The following is a 17,132-nucleotide window of genomic DNA, read 5'->3' as shown; positions in this document are numbered from 1 at the left end:
AAATATGTTTTCATATAAATAGAAGAACATTTACAACAAATACTTAACCTCTTACCACCCGCCAAAACTAAATGCATTCCTTTTTTCTTTTTTTTTCGCTGTTTTGAAGAAACTTTTAGATCCACCTTTTTTTCTGGATTTTTTTTTTTTCTGGATTTTTGTCTTTTTTTGCTTTTTTTTTTTTTTGCTGGATTTTTGTCATTTTTTGCTGGATTTTTGTCATTTTTTTGCTGGATTTTTGTCATTTTTTTGCTGGATTTTTGTCATTTTTTTGCTGGATTTTTGTCATTTTTTTGTGTGAATTTTTGTCTAATTTTTGCTGATTTTTTTGTAATTTTTTGCTGATTTTTTTGTCATTTTTCTGCTGGATTTTTGTCACTTTTTTGCTGGATTTTTGTCATTTTTTGCTGGATTTTTGTCACTGTTTTTGCTGGATTTTTGTCATTTTTTGTTGGATTTTAGTCATTTTTTGCTTGATTTTTGTCAATTTTTGCTGGATTTTGGTCACTTTTTGTTGCTCTTTTGTCACTTTTTTGTTGAGTTTTTATCATTTTTGTCGCTTTTTTTGGTCACTTTTTAGCGCTTTTTTGTTGCGTTTTCATCCTCCTTTTCTTTTTGTTTTTTTATCGCTGTTTTGAAGAAGCTTTTAGATTTGGAGAACTTGGAGAACAGGAGAAAACATGTTCAGGTGGGAGTTAAGAGGTTAAGGCAGGTGTGTAGGAGGAAGATCAGCCAGAGGGAAAACAAAGGAGAGAAATAACTCAACTTTCTCCACCATTACTTTTCTTCTAATGACCAAATTGGTCTGAAAAAATAAAAAAAAAACTCTATATGGACCTGATTAACTTGACTATATTGGTGTGTGATGAACATGTTTGTAGTCTGACAGAAAATTGCTAAAAAATTGTGAAAAATGGTTATTCCCATGAGAGGCTAAACTAAGATGCTATGGGAGAAAACTAGCTAAAAATCTCATTGACCACAACTCAAAATTGGGGAGGTAGAAATTGAAAGGGTGTATGTAACAAAGTTTTTGGGAATCAATATTGATGATAAGTTAAATTGGAAAGCGCACATAAATACACTAAAGACTAAAATTTCTAAAATTATTGCCATACTATGTAAAAAAACCTCTGTGAATCAAAACGCATTATATATACTGTACAATTCCCTCATCCTTCCATACCTTAGCTATTGTGTGGAAATATGGGGAAATACCTATAAAACTAATATACAACCTATCTTTTTATTGCAAAAGAAAGCAGTTCGAGTGATCAGCCGTGCAGAATACTTGGCTCCAACAAATCCACTTTTTATCAGACTAAATATCTTAAAATTGCTTGATCTTGTTGTTGTTTACACAGCAGTTGTGATGTACAAAGCTCACAATCTCATGCTCCCTCAGAGTTTACAGGAGATGTTTCAAACTAGAGAATCTAGATACAACCTCAGAGGAACTGATCTGCTACAGAAACCTCTGGCGCTCAGTAACACTAAGAGGAGGTGTTTATCAGTTAAAGGCGTTGATCTATGGAACAGTTTATCTATTCAACTTAAGGCTCCAAAACTATTACATTTAAGAAAACGTATAAGTTAAACATGATAGAGAAGTATAGAACACTTGAATGAAAACCATTAGAAAAGAAATCGATCGAGGAAACAAAGCATCATTTCTGATTGTTGAAGTTTAAGTTTTGTGCTGAAGAGTTTCCATCGTTGGTGTTAGAGAAAGTGTATAATGTGTCTCTTTGGACACAGAGTCACAGTTTGTAAAAGGAGTTTAGGCAGAATAAGTCTTGGCTTCAGCCTAAACCCCTTTCGGTCAGGCGTCATTTAGATTAAATTCTTAATGTATGTGTTTTCTTATTGTAAAATGTCTAAGATATTTGGAAAACATGTGACATGTGATTTAAATGTTCATAATGACCGAAGAAAAAAAAATTAAAAAAAATTAACTAACAGTGTGAAAAGTCTGTTAAAGGGATATTTCAGGATTGTTTTTTAAAATAGGGCCTCATTTCCTAGTTATTCAGAGGGTTGTTGAGATTATTTTCTTTTTAATTCATGCAGTCCTTATATTTGAAGGGTTTAGTGGTGCTAGGCTAGTGCTAGGCTAGTGCATGTCTATGGTAACTTGTAGCCTGCATTAAAAACCTCTTCAAAATCATGGGCTCGTAGAAAGTGTAGTAATGCGGCCTTAGGTAAACAAACTACTGTAGATCCGGTCACCGCCGCTGCAAAGCTACAACCAGGAAGCTGCTCAAATATAAGTTCTTTTAAATGCAAAATAGTTTTATTTAAAAAAATTAGTCGACACAGACGTTTATATGGTCAGTCTGGTGTTATAAGTGATTTGCCTCAGGTGCTCTGTGCTCGAGTCAGACTGTTTTTAATGCAGGCTACTAGTTACCATAGACATGCACTAGCCTAGCACTAGCCTAGCACCACTAAACTCTTCACATATAAGAACTGCATGAATAAAAATAAAATAAAAAAAACACTCTGGATAACTAGGAAATGAGGCCCTATGTCAAAAATCGTGAAATATCCCTTTAAACTTCAGCATCTCGGCTAAACTAGTTGTAATAATAAGATTATACAAAGTGACAATCCACTGAGGCCTAATAAAGGGTTCAAAAGTGCCATAACAATGTGATTTTACACTTATTCTACTGCGAGACAATAGTTTGGAGACATTGTTAACAAGTGAAAAATGAGAGCGGAGTCTGTCACAGGGCCAGACTGAAAGGACGGGAGGTTAAAGAACAATACTGACTCCCGGGACTTGTTAGAGGCACTGGAGGCTTAAACGGGGAGAGGAGCCGCCACTGTGAGCACTGACATAAATCTAGCTTTTTTAAAAAAAAGCCGCGAGAGGTTTGTTTATTGAGGATTTGTGAGGCTGAGGGGAGAAGAATAGTTCAGTAAATGGGTCTCGACAGGGGTTGAGACACCGGGGGTTTGTGAAGATGGAGAAGCTACGAAGCAAAGTTTATGACGTCATCAACAGCATCGATGTGGGAATAATATCGGTATCGTATCATCCCGCAAAACATCGTGATATATCGGGAAGATCGATATATTGTCACACTCCTAGTAAACTTTGGGCCTGATTTAATAAGTCTGGTGCGAAACTGCAAGTACAACGTATGCATCAGAGTCCATTTAAAAGCCTGTTGCACCTGATACATAATTGGAAAAAGCTTCTAATTTTAGTTTAAGCTCCTAACTCCCGCCTGAACCGAGATTCAACTCATTTTTGTAACTTTTTTGTCATTTTTTGGTCAACTTTTTATCAATTTTTTGTCACATTTTTGCATTTTTTTGGTCAGATTTTTATCAAATTTTTATCACATTTGTCACATTTTTGTCATTTTATTTTGTCATTTTTTTGGCAATTTTTTTTGTCATTTTTTGTCATTTTTTGTCAATTTTTTATCCATTTTTTGTCTTTTTTTTGGTCATATTTTTGTCATATTTTTGTCATTTTTTGTCAATTTTTTATCCATTTTTTGTAAAAAAAATTGTCATTTTTTGTCATATTTTTGTCATTTTTTGTCAATTTTTTATCCATTGTTTGTAATTTTTTTTGTCATTTTTGTCACATTTTTTCGTCACATTTTTATCAAATTTTTATCATTTTTTGTCACATTTTTGTTATTTTTTGGGATTTTTTTGGTTAATTTTTTATGCCATTTTTGCTACTTTCTCATAAATTTTTCATCACTTTTATGTCAATGTTTTCTCACTTCTTTGTCACATTTCCATCATTGTTTTCGTCTCAGTTTTGACGCTATTTTCACCGTTTTTTCCCAGAAGCTTTTGGACTGGGGTAAAGCCAAACTGGAGAAAATGTGCTCGGTTCAGGTGTGAGTTAAGGGGTTAAGACAGACCAAAACCTTAAAAGGGACTATAGGGAGTTTAAAAATGTTAAAATTGAGTATTTTCCTCCCCCTACATGTTCCAGCCATGTCCTAAAGACCTGTTCACCACAACTGCCTCTAAAATCCTGCACTGTCACTCAGAAAGGTGTTACTTTAGATCCGAATTGTGGTCATGCACGAGAGGTTTGTTTATTGAGGATTTGTGAGGCTGAGGGGAGAAGAATAGTTCAGTAAATGGGTCTCGACAGGGGTTGAGACACCGGGGGTTTGTGAAGACGGGAGATGGAGAAGCTACGAAGCAAAGTTTATGACGTCATCAACAGCATCGATGTGGGAATAATATCGGTATCGTGTCATCCCGCAAAACATCGCGATATATCGGGAAGATCGATATATTGTCACACTCCTGGTAAACTTTGGGCCTGATTTAATAAGTCTGGTGCGAAACTGCAAGTACAACATGTGCATCATAGTCCATTTAAAAGCCTGTTGCACCTGATAAATAATTGGAGAAAGCTTCTAATTTTAGTTTAAGCTCTTAACGCCCGCCTGAACCGAGATTCAACTCATTTTTGTAGCTTTTTTGTCATTTTTTGGTCAACTTTTTATCAATTTTTTGTCATTTTTTTGTCATTTTTTGTCACATTTTTGCATTTTTTCTGGTCAAATTTTTATCAAATCTTCATCACATTTGTCAAATTTTAGTCAATTTCTTTGGTATTTTTTTTAATCATTTTTTGTCACATTTTTGTAATTTTTTTGTCAATTTTTTGTATCAATTTTTTGTAATTTTTTGGTCAATTTTTTATCACATTTTTTATCACATTAGTCACATTTTTGTCAATTTTTTGGGGTCATTTTTTGTCACATTTTTAATAAATATTCCACTGTCTCTGAGTTTGTTTTTTATCACAGAAATACTTTATTCCCGGAGTTTAGCGACTTTTAGCAGATGTAGTCGCTCAATCTGCTGGTGTTCGGACACCGGGCTCTGACCCACTTTCTGCACGTCTTTGAGCTCACGCAAATGTCAAATAAAACGCCTGTAAACGTGCCTAAACAGTCGTTCTGTTTCATAAAATAAACAACAAATAAATTCAGATAAAAAAAAACAAACATATCTCAGCTATAGTGCGGCCTGTGTAGTGAATGAGGGGTCAGGGAACAGTGTGGACATTCGGACACAGCCCAGGTCACAGGTACACGGGAGGCACCAGGTTAAAGCGCCAGACAAGCTCCACTTCTGCACTTCTATCCAACATTCACACACTGCCCCCTTCTGGCCAGTGCTGTTAAAGCGCCCTGTCAGTCCAAACCCATGACAGAAAGTTCACGAAGCCGACTTTTCTAAAACTGTCGGTAATGAAGCGACTTGTGCGAGCCCGTCCACTTGAGCTTAATTAGTGTCTGTGCTGGACATGACGTTTCTTTGGATAAACGCGGCGCTAATGATTTTAATCAATGGGGCGTTAAACCCTCCACAGAGCGAGGGGGATTAAGTGAGAGGAAGCAGGCGGTCGCTCCTGGCCTCGATCCAGCTCCGGCGCCGCTCCAGCTCCGTCTCTTATTAGAAAAAACGCCACAGTCTTCATCGCAGCTCGTTTAAAACACTTTCACATTTTTGTTCCCTTGATTTGTTTGGTCACGGTTGAGTTGTAAGAAAACAAAACACTGTGAAGTCGTTTCATCACCGACTCTTTCGTTCAGCGTCAGATCTCGCAGACCGACGGTGCAGAACTTCTGTCTGATTTCCAAACCAGTGTCATTATGTAAATATCCACAGTAGGGCTGTGCAATTAATCGAAATTCGATTACGATTTCGATTACAACAGTAAACGATTACAAAATTAGCATAATCGCAAAAAATCGATTTTAAATGTTTTTTCTTCAATTTTTTCAAAAACATTTTTTCAATTTATTATTTTTTTTCTCATTTTTAATTTTTGGATTTTTGTCTTTTTTTGCTGGATTTTTGTCACTTTTTTGATGGATTTTTGTCACTTTTTTGCTGGATTTTTGTCTTTTTTTGATGGATTTTTGTCTTTTTTTGATGGATTTTTGTCACTTTTTTGATGAATTTTTGTCACTTTTTTGATGGATTTTTGTCACTTTTTTGATGGATTTTTGTCACTTTTTTGCTGGATTTTTGTCTTTTTTTGATGGATTTTTGTCACTTTTTTGATGGATTTTTGTCACTTTTTTGATGGATTTTTGTCACTTTTTTGATGGATTTTTGTCACTTTTTTGATGGATTTTTGTCACTTTTTTGATGGATTTTTGTCACTTTTTTGATGGATTTTTGTCTTTTTTTGATGGATTTTTGTCACTTTTTTGATGAATTTTTGTCACTTTTTTGATGGATTTTTGTCACTTTTTTGATGGATTTTTGTCACTTTTTTGCTGGATTTTTGTCTTTTTTTGATGGATTTTTGTCACTTTTTTGATGAATTTTTGTCACTTTTTTGATGGATTTTTGTCACTTTTTTGCTGGATTTTTGTCACTTTTTTGATGGATTTTTGTCTTTTTTTGATGGATTTTTGTCAATTTTTTGATGGATTTTTGTCACTTTTTTGATGGATTTTTGTCACTTTTTTGATGGATTTTTGTCTTTTTTTGATGGATTTTTGTCACTTTTTTGATGGATTTTTGTCTTTTTTTGATGGATTTTTGTCACTTTTTTGATGGATTTTTGTCACTTTTTTGATGGATTTTTGTCACTTTTTTGATGGATTTTTTTAAAGGCAACAAATAATCGTTTGAATAATCGTGATTTCAATTATGACAAAAATAATCGTGATTATTATTTTTTCAATAATCGAGCAGCCCTAATCCACAGAGCAGGAGGAGGAGAGGGAGGCTCGATCCCTGTATTTACAAGAAGAAACTGTGTGTGACTTTAAGGCGAGACACAGGCAGGTGAAACGGGAGAAAAACGAAATGTAGATTGATGTCTCTTTCAAAATGTTCTTGTAGATTACTAATATACATATGAGAAAATGTAAAAAATATGTCATTTCACGTATTGAAAAAAAACCCGGTAACACTTTACATTACGGGCCGGTAAGTCCTCAGTACTTACGGTGGTAATTCTAGGTCAGGGGGGCCCAACTAGTCAGAGACCAAGAGCCGAAATGTTCAACCTTGATCTGTTTCCTGCTCTGACTGAGACAGACATAGATTATTTTTTTTTTATGCTGGGGTGTGTTTGTATGTGGGGGGCCCTGCCCACTGAGCCCCCTCCTCTGATTCGCCCCTGGCCTGTGGCTCAGTGCAGCTTCGTCCTGACTGGACTGTGCAGAGAACGCACTCTCGGCTGCACAAAGTTCATAAACTTTAACCAGGAGCCTCTGGACGACTGAGAGTCTGTTTTAAGTTGCATTTGTTACAGTTTCTGTCACATGTGAAAGAAAAGTCATGACTTTGTGTATTTCCGTGTTACGATGTCGCGCTTCGCATCATACGCTTCATAAGAGCTCCGCTTTTTTCCATTTCCTAATTTTGATCTTTTTCTGTGAATATGAGGCCAAATTACATCAAATAAAGAGCAGCTGATCAGAAACCTGAAGAGCAGCTGATCCCAGAGCCTCGATCTGCCTGTTGTTTATCCTACATCCTGCTGTGAGTGAGGCTGCTGCACCTTTTACACACCGCCTCCAAAAGGAGGGAGATATTGGCTGTTTCTCAATTGCGAGGACCCGTCCTCCGTTTGGCCACTTCGTTGACGTCCTCGGTGGCGGCTCCTCCATAACGGAGCGGAGTGTCCTCTCTCCGCCGCCTCTGAGCTCAAATGGAACGACCTCCGGAGCGGCTGCGTCAGGTCACGTGTCAATCTATGCTCATTAAAACAACTGTTTTATGAATAACAGAGGCCAGGAAACTGTTTATGTGGAACAAAACTTTTTTAAAGTGAGTTCAAACTAATAAAGTTTTGTGAGAAAAGAAAAGAAACTATGCTGCAGTGCATCATGGGTAATTTCAGCTCTCCGAGGCAGAGGAGGATCCACAACTGTATCCTTCGTAAATGAGCCAAACGGAGGAGTCGAGCTGCGAGGGGGCGAGTGGTCCAGGTGAAATGGAACCACTTGGCGGCGCCGTGATGACGCGAATGACGTCCGAAGTGGTCGAGACGCCGAGGATCCTGGACATTGGGAAACAGCCACAGACTCTCATTCATGTAGAGATGGAAACAGGGTCTGCAGACGATGGTTGGATTTTTGGTCAAAGACTGTTACAGTTTATGGGAGATATTTACCAATTATTTTGCAAAGAGCCGCATTGTATTAAACATATCCAGTCATGCAAAGAGCCGCACTCTGATTGGCCGAGAGCTGCGTGTTGGCCACCCCTGGTCTAGGTACTTATTGTGGTTCTTGCACTGGTACTTATGGTGGTACTTACAGTGGTATTTCTAGGTACTTATTGTGGTACTTAAAGGATACTATAGTGAGAATTACACTGTATGTACTTCTAGATTCAGTGGTAACTCTTAGTAATGAAGGCTGTACTTCTTGTTTTCCCGTTTTATGTGGTTTTATAGTCACACAATCCTACAAATTACGTCTGTATGTAGAAGTACCACATTAACTACTTATGAATTGCTGCTGTAGTATTCTTGAATTACCAATAAGTACCATAGATGGATCACTGAAACTACTAGAAACTATCATTTAAAGTATCAAAGTACATAGAAGTATGACCTTCATTACTAAGAGTTACCCCTGTATCTCTTAGTAATGAGAGATACTGTGGTAACTCTGTGTCTCCCTAACCCCGAACCCTAAATACTAGTAATTATGACTTTTAGTACCACAGTAATAACCTAGAATTACCACTGCAATTACCACTGTAATTACCACTGTAAGTACCACGGACTTACCGGCCCGTAATGTAAAGTATTACCAAAAAAAAACACATCCATAATTTATTATATTTTCATAATTTTGAGCCAGGTTTATACTTATGGTTTTAATGTGTTGAGTTAGAAACCCAGCCGGCGGCCATTTTGAATTACCGAAGTAGAATCATGCAGAACAACATCTAACAATATCTGTACTCAGGATGAAAATGAAAGACGACTGATTGACCGTGGCATGTTTATGGACTCGTAATCATTGCTCAAGAAGAAAACCGTTAAAACACGGCCCCAGAAAACATGGAACCCTTTATTTGAGCCTCTCAGGAGAATTAATTTCCCTTTTGTACCCGATTAAACAGTTTGCTCATAACAACATAACTAACACCTTACAATTCCTTAATCCCTGATTTTCGTCTTGGTCTTTGTCCTTTTTTTGTTGTTGTTTTTGTTCGTCTGGTCTCGTTTAGATTATTGAGAAATTATTTTATGATGAACGTAATGTTTTTTTTTTGTGTGTGTTTATGCTTTTGATGATTGTTCCTTTGTTTTCCTCTGTCTATCTTGACATAGATACAGACGGCGTCTCTGGACTCGCCCATATAAGGTCATGTTTGAAAACAGTTTTGAAAAAATGTAAACTTTATCTAATTATTCAAAAACTACTTTAACAAACACTGAATTATGAATATAGTTTCTACTAAATAAAGATACAAAGACATGGGGAGGAGCAAAGTGGTTTAACAGCCCATAAATACATAAATAACGGAGAATGCTAACAGAATGCTACATGTTAGCATCGGGCTAATGCTAACGGTTAGCTAGCGCTAGCTACAACTGCCGTTTTCTCACTTCTACTGAACAATCTGCTGTGAGAAAATATCCACATGGGCCTGATTTACACTTGACTTTATTTATGTGATGAATAAGTTCATATTCCACCAGAAAATGGCTAAAAGAAGCCACGCCCCCTTCTATGACGAGATGCCGTCTGTATCTATAGTCTATTTTGAATAGTGGGTTTTCACTTGTATTTGTTATGTGCCTTAAAAATGTAAAAAACCAAAAAAAAAAACCAGAGACAAAAGTTTATGTGAAGAAAGCGGAAAATGTGGCACAGACGCAGCAGCTCTCTCTGTGGAGCTACAGCGGGATTTACTAGGAGAGGTCGGAACTGAAGCTAAATGCTAACCGGTAGCACGCTAACGTCTTAAACACTGACTCTCTGGTTTCTTCACACAAACGTGCGTCTCTCGGGCCGTGTTTTTACTCTTATCTTCTTGAGCGATGATTACGAGTTCGTAAAAATGCCAGCGTTAATCAGTCTTTTATATCTTGTATATTTCTTGCTGGCTGACACACATTCTTAAGTGAGTTTTGTCTGTTATGCTAATGAGGAAAAGTGGTTAGCATGCTAGCACTTAGCCTCTCCTCCTCCTCTCCTCCATTGGGCCACTCACGCATGAAGTTAGAAGTGACCGAGCTCTTCCACATTTTCCCGATTTAAATACAAGCCAAGTCTAGTTACACAAAATTAAACCTGTCGATTTGAAACAATAATAACACCTTAAGAGCACTTCCACGACCATGCAGTAATATCTTTACTTTACTTTACGACAGGGGCGTCGGACTGGGGGGGTAAAGGGCACTGAGTACCCAGGGCCCAGAGCAGGGTGGGGGCCCTCAATATGCTGCATAAAGCGTTCTGTGTTGTACTTTCTATAGTTTCCTCATAATTGATACCATAAGAACTGAACAACCGGGTAAAATACAACGGTGGCTACACAGAATTTTGCACAAACAATAATGATGGATAATATCTCAGGGCCCTGACACCCCTTTAAAAATGTGCCAAATGGTTCAGCCCACACACCGGTGTTCAGAACCGTGCGCTTCAGCTCAGCAGTGACTTTAATGTAATGACACAGAGCTATGAGGAAAGACAGATATTACTCTGGCCTCGCTCTAATGTGCTTTTATTTAACACTAGCCTGTTCTAGCGGAGCTGAGAGGAAACTTTCTGTCATAAATGACAGTTAAACATGAGGCGAGTCCTGCCTCTGCCTGCGCTGAGTCAGAGACAGAGCTCCTTCTCTCCTCGTTTTAGCCTCTAAAGTTTCTCTTTCCTCATATTTATTATAATTGAGCCTCAGGCCAATACAGTGACAAAAGCCACAGGTCGTGGACGCCATTTTCGCCGAAATAATGATGCTAATTAGCCGCGCGCATTTGGATTCAGACATTATAAATGAGCAGCTTTGGAGACGAGTTAACCTGGTTCTAGTTAAAGGTGGAGCTCGAGCCATTTAGTCGATTCCAACGTAACCTTTTACAACAACAATTTACTGACAATACACTTAAAGGTAAAGGCTTCAAATATGAGAGACTAAATCAGACTGAAGCTCTTCAGTTTTGTGTTCAGGCCTGTGGCCACAGAGACATCATAGTATCATAATGTTTTTGTAAAATAGCTTTTTAAAAGTGACAAATGTGTTGTTCTCAGCACAAATATCCCATGTCCTGGTGCAGTCCTCCTGTTTAATGTGATGCTAATAATCATTATGCTCCACATAAAACCAGCCATTTCAATTGGCCCAATGAAAGTAGAATATTCCACCCCAATCTAAATATTTATGTCACTACAGGATTAAAGGTTATTCAGTTTCTGTAACTGAAGCCAAATCAGATGCAATTTCAAGTCAAACATTGACTTGAAGCAAATAAACAAATAAACAAACAAACAAACAAACAAACCATGTCCTCAGTACACATTGGTTTGGATCTGTGTTTGTAAATGAAGCACATTTTTTGGCCGACCCATTTTTCCCTTAGTTAAGGTATATATAATACAGTTATAATAGAATATAAATGAACTGCACTGTCAAACCACTAACCCACTGTTATGTGGTCAAAGAACATAGAATATGAAATGTGAATTTCATATGGGGGGGGGGGGGGGGGGGGTCCACCAAGATAGTTTGTACCCAGGACCCAGAATGTGCTGCGCCCCTGCTTTACGATGCCCTCGTGTACTCGTGTCCTTCTTTTGGTTTTACCCAAAGCTTGTGAGAACCAAAGCAGCGGCAAATTGAGAGCGACTCCCAAAAGCCTGACATGGTTTTCTTTTAAATTAAACAATTAGAGTAATCCGTGTAGAAAATGCCCTGAGAGTCCGGATGTTTTTCCTCTCCAGCACATGATAATGAAGCCTTACTGCGCCTCTTCTTCTCCAGCCGCTTCTGCCGCTTCTCTTCTCTCCTCCGGGCCTCCTCCACCTCCTGATGCTGTCTGCACTTGTGGAAGTTCTCCACCACCACGCCCACGAACATGTTCAGCACGAAGAAGCTCACGATCAGCAGGAAGGAGATGAAGTACAGCAGCATCCAGGGGTTATTGTTGATCATGGGCTGGGGGGGCAGAGAGCAGCAGACGCGTTACACAACCACAGCCGGTGCAGACGCTCTCCTACACATCCACTTTTACCAAACGAAGGAGAGAACAGGGCGCTCGTCCGAGGTCTAAAAGGTCAAAGGATGAACTTACCTGCTGGTCGATGGCCACTGCGTCCAGGCCGTGGTACATGATGTTGACCCATCCGTCTTTAGAGGCCAGAACGAACAGGGACATCAGAGCCTGCAGCAGAGAGGACACAGAATTTCCACCTGTGGTTTGAGCAGATTCTTCATCCAGGATAAGAAACACATGTACGAATATACGGATACAAGTTTAAAGCAGCCCTCAGACATGTCTTTTAGATCGGCAGTGTGCACGATGACCCCACGTGAGGGCCTGGAGAGCAGGGATGGGCGGATCGATACCAAAGCATCGATATATCGATACCAAACGGCAGAGGTGGGAGTGAGTCTCGAGTCAAGTCCAAGTCGTGAAGGTCCAAGTCTCAAGTAAGTCCAAGTCAATCGGTTATGGGGTCAAGTCAAGTCAAGTCTTGCTTTAGCCGGCAAGTCACCTCAAGTCACAAACGCCGGCGTGTCGACTTTTCATGTGTTTAATCTTGAAAATAAAGTGCTTTCTCAAGATACCGTAATTTTGAAAATTTAGGATAAAATCAAACTTTTAAAAACTCATGGATTTGGATTTAAAGTCTAATTAATATTAAAACGCCACAACATTCAAAATATATGTATTATAAAAAAACAGTCTATGTACAAAATTGCTGGGACAGCATTTTAAGGAAGGGGGCCCGGGGGGGCGACTTAAAAAATATGAAATATAGTATTTTAAATATGAGCTGCTTTTCCCTGCAGTCTGAAAGATAAATATAAAATAATATTTTTATTTTTGTTAGTTTCTGGCAGTTTTTCTGTCAGTGGTTCCCCTGTACTGCCCCAGCCCCTGTATACTCGGATTCGCCCCTGCTCAAAGTAGATTCCGCGTAGCTTCAGTCCCGCTGTCACTGGGCTGTGTGCGGGTGCGTAAAATACTTTGTGTGAACGCCTTAAAACACAGAAAAGCCCCAAGATTCCTGTTGATGAATCAGCTCTTACATGGTGGTTCTGGAGGCTCCGTCTGCGCTGTAGGTCCAGCCCGTTGTTTCAAACGTTTTCCTGTCCGTAAATCTCCTCCTCTTCACTCTATTTAGAAAACTTTTAATGCACGTATTTCGACGTCGTATTTTCCTCCTTTTCGCGCTGTATTGATTACACGCTCGGTCTGGAAACCGAACACGCATGTGGCCAATTACCATAATGTAAACAAAGATGCGCCGCTTTTACGAAATGAATCCTGATCTTACGACAGTTTCACTCAAATAAATAATAACTATAAAGTCACAGCGAGTCATTGAGAGTCATTGGCCTCAAGTCCAAGTTAAGTCTCGAGTCACAAACAGCAAGTCCCAAGTCAAGTCAAGTCTTTTTGCAGCTTTGGTCAAGTAAGTCTCAAGTCCCGAAAATTGCGACTCGAGTCTGACTGAGTCTCCCACCTCTGCCAAACGGCTACTTTTTAAGTATCGATATTGGGCAAAAAGTATCGATACTAATTTGCATATGCAAAAAGAAGGCGGGGCAGCAAGTGTCAACCCAAAAGGATGATTTTGTTTTTTGTTCTGAGCCAAAACAGTCACAACAGCAAAGGATTGAATCATTCTCGTTCAGGTTCTGATTGTCATTTAAGGCGAGACACTGCAGGTGAATAGGGGAAAGAAAGAAATGTAGAGATGTCAATTTGAAACTTTTGCTGAACATTACAGATATAAATATGAGAAAAAAATGTATCGCCATTTTATGTTTTCACATAAAAATAAGGCATTTTGAGCATTAAAATGGCCAAAATTGCCTATATTTTGGGTTAGGGTACGAAATCAAAATAATGAATTGAGCCAGATTAAATGTTATGGTTTTATTTTATTGACATATTAGTAACTAAGATTTTTTCAGAGGGGATTTGGGATATTTTGTTTAGTTTTTCAATAAACTAATCATCAGTGAAAAAATCGGAAATCGTTTCAGAGCTGAATAAATCAGGCTAGGAATTAGATATTAAAAAATCCCTCTGAAAAAACCTTCAAAATATTGTTAGGTCTCAGACTGTAAAGTTTGGAGTCTGTTGGAGCGGCTTCTCTCATTCAGAGAAAACCAGCCCTGAAGTTTTGCAGATGAATGGTGAAGCCAGGCCCTATATTAAAGGGGGGGTATTATGCAAAATGGACTTTTTCAAGCTTTCCATCATGTTATTATGTCACTCCCTCATTAAAAACATGGCTGAAGTGTTGCCTTGGCACATTCACGTATTTCTGAGTAATCTGTAAAAACTCTGATGGCGGCCATTTTAGGGATAGCTTTGCCTGAGTCCTCCTAGGAACGCCCCCACCTCCTGGAGACGCCTCCGAGCTTTCGTCACCAGCCGAGTAACCAACCACTGCTCCTCAGCAGAACCCCCTCCCCACTGATGCCACAGACAGCGTGTGGAGGGGGTGTGTCTAAAGGCTCAGAGGTTCTTAAAGAGACAGAGGCCTATTTCAAGACATTCACTACAGCCATTTTGAGAGAGACATTTTATACAAGGCAGTTATTCTAATTTACTGCATTTACAGACCAACAAAAGGTTTGTCATCATTGTAGTGTGATATAGACTGGTGCTGTGGGACTGAGAAAAGCAGAATACCCCCTCTTTAATGAATGAGGTAAAGTTACTGTAGGTGCTTTTGCCATAGTTACCATTTGTTTTAATATAGCATGTTATTTGCACAGATAGAGATCCACGGTCTGACGGGGTCGGGCAGAGCAAAGGCGATGTGTTAAACTCAACTAAACTCACACATTTTTTGGCCATTTTCTTCCAGATTACAAACTTTTTATGACACGACAATAAACTCAAGCCACAATCAGGTCCATATCGATGTGTTTTCACAGCAAACTGGTCATTAGGAGCCAAACCACGGAAGTTGTTGCTAACCACAAACATGGCAGTACATTTCATTATCGTAATCATCCACAGCAAAAGTTTCAAATCGACATCTTTAAATTCATTTTTCCCCTCATTCTCTTGCCGTGTCTCGCCTTATTTCAAAACAAAAAACACATCACCGAGCTCCTCTTCTCCCGTCAGACCCGTCTCCATTTTAACTCCTCTCCAGTTAATCATGTTTACCACACCTTCCTCTTACTGTACATCCAAAAGCGCTCCTCACCTGCCCCAGATTGTCGAAGTTATACTTGTGGTGCACCCATCTGTAGCTGGCAGCCAGGCAGTCCGATTTATTGGTGATGTTCTTGACGTCGAAGCCCACACAGTAGTAGAATTTGCCTTTGAAAAGCTTCGGGGGAGAGAGAGAAAAAAAAGGCAGAACAAAAGCGGGCGAGATAAATGACAACGCTTGATAATTAGTCGAATCTGTGAGGCGTGTGAGAGGACGCAGACGCTCTGAAAGCATGTTCCGACTTGAGAGGGAGATGTTAATTTTCCATCAGAAGCAGACTTCAAAAACGGGGAGAGATGACAGGATGTGGAGGGAGCGGAGGGGAAAACAGGGGGATTTAGGGAAAAGAGGGATCTCGGATGAAGGGTTTATTCCCTGCTCCAACAACAACAACAACACAAAGCACAGGTAAAACACAGGGGGTGAGGTTGTTTTTCAATGAACCTTCGGGACTTCTTTTGTTCAGTCTTATATTATTTGTCCAAAAACGTGTCCTTCTGTGGTACTTCTTGCACCTCTAGCACAGGCAGCTCCCAACACCAACATGTTTTTTATGGGTATAGGTCAGGGGTCGAAGCCGCTGATTATTCGCCCAAAGTAAAGCACAACACTGGAAACATGACCGTCTTAAATGAGATAAATGACTTAAAACTGCTTGAATAAAAGTTCTTCTATGTTGAATTGGCTTGTTGCACAATGTGGCTACTAGCCGGCTGCATATATGGTTTGACCCCAAAAAAATTGCTACAAAAGGTTTTTCAATGGTTTTCTGTAGTATCAGGTGTGCTTATTAACATACTAAAAGTCTAACAAAATCTGACCACTGGAAAGGTCTATTTTTCAAGATGGCGTCCAAGAGGGTGGCGAGATCCTTAAAATGCCCATTACTCCTTTATTACTCATCCTAGAGAAGTCAGTTTGGTGTCTAACCCCATGTTTTGGGTGTCTAGGAATCCAATGGGCTTGTTCAAATTGTAGTCACATGATCACATAATTATGATATACAAATTGTGGACAAAGACTCTATATATTAACATTAGCGAGTTGTCATGGCAACGGCACACATTTTCAATGCAACCTTTGCTTCCCAGAGGCTTAGAGGGGCAGGGATGGGCTCGTTTTAAAGCCCCGCCCCTCTTCTTCCCAACGCAATAAAAGGTACGTCATTTACTCACGGAGATATTCACTAAAGTCTGCGAGGCGAGCGACCACGTCGGCCCTGACATGGTAGATCTGGAAGGTTAAAACCCTTCCAGGTCCACCATGTCAGGGCCGACGTGGCCTCTCTGTTATCTTAGCATTTTATCAGTTAGCATATTTAAATTATAGTGAAAGGATTACAATTACAAAGTGATTACAAATCTTAATTATTTTTGAAGAAATACCTTTGATGTGCACCAGATTTACAAATAGTCATTGTCACACTGTTCCTCCCATAAAGGTGGAGTATGTGGATTGGCACAATTTTCCACTTGACGTGGTCCACAAGCAGGTGTGCGTGGTCGTCCACATCCTCTGCAACTCTGTCTAGGATGAATAATAAAGGAGGTCCACCCTCTTGGACGCCATCTTGAAAAATAGACCTTTCCAGTGGTCAGATTTTGGTGACTTTTAGTATGTTAATAAGCTCACCTGATACTACAGAAAACCATTGAAAAACCTTTTGTAGCAATTTTTTTGGGGTTAGGTGTTTTTTTTTCATATATGCAGCCGCCTATACGCTAGTTCCTCTGAGCT

General features: G+C 39.2%; 1 protein-coding gene across 1 annotated transcript in view; it reads right to left on the bottom strand.

The window, feature by feature from the left end:
* LOC306961110 (voltage-dependent T-type calcium channel subunit alpha-1I-like) overlaps positions 1-17,132 on the bottom strand; it is a gene marked incomplete at its 3' end in the record, with an annotated part of 413,594 nt that overhangs the window by 122,136 nt on the left and 274,326 nt on the right. The window contains exons 22-24 of the mRNA XM_079553726.1: positions 15,387-15,512; positions 12,281-12,370; positions 11,952-12,144 (exon numbers count right to left, since the gene is read on the bottom strand). Of these exons, the coding sequence (XP_079409852.1) occupies positions 11,952-12,144; positions 12,281-12,370; positions 15,387-15,512 (409 nt within the window). The remainder of the gene's footprint in view (positions 1-11,951; positions 12,145-12,280; positions 12,371-15,386; positions 15,513-17,132) is intronic.

This window comes from Gobius niger (assembly GCF_951799975.1).
Source record: "Gobius niger genome assembly, chromosome: 3".
Taxonomy (NCBI): Eukaryota; Metazoa; Chordata; class Actinopteri; order Gobiiformes; family Gobiidae; genus Gobius; species Gobius niger.
This window is presented reverse-complemented; position numbering and strand designations above follow the sequence as displayed.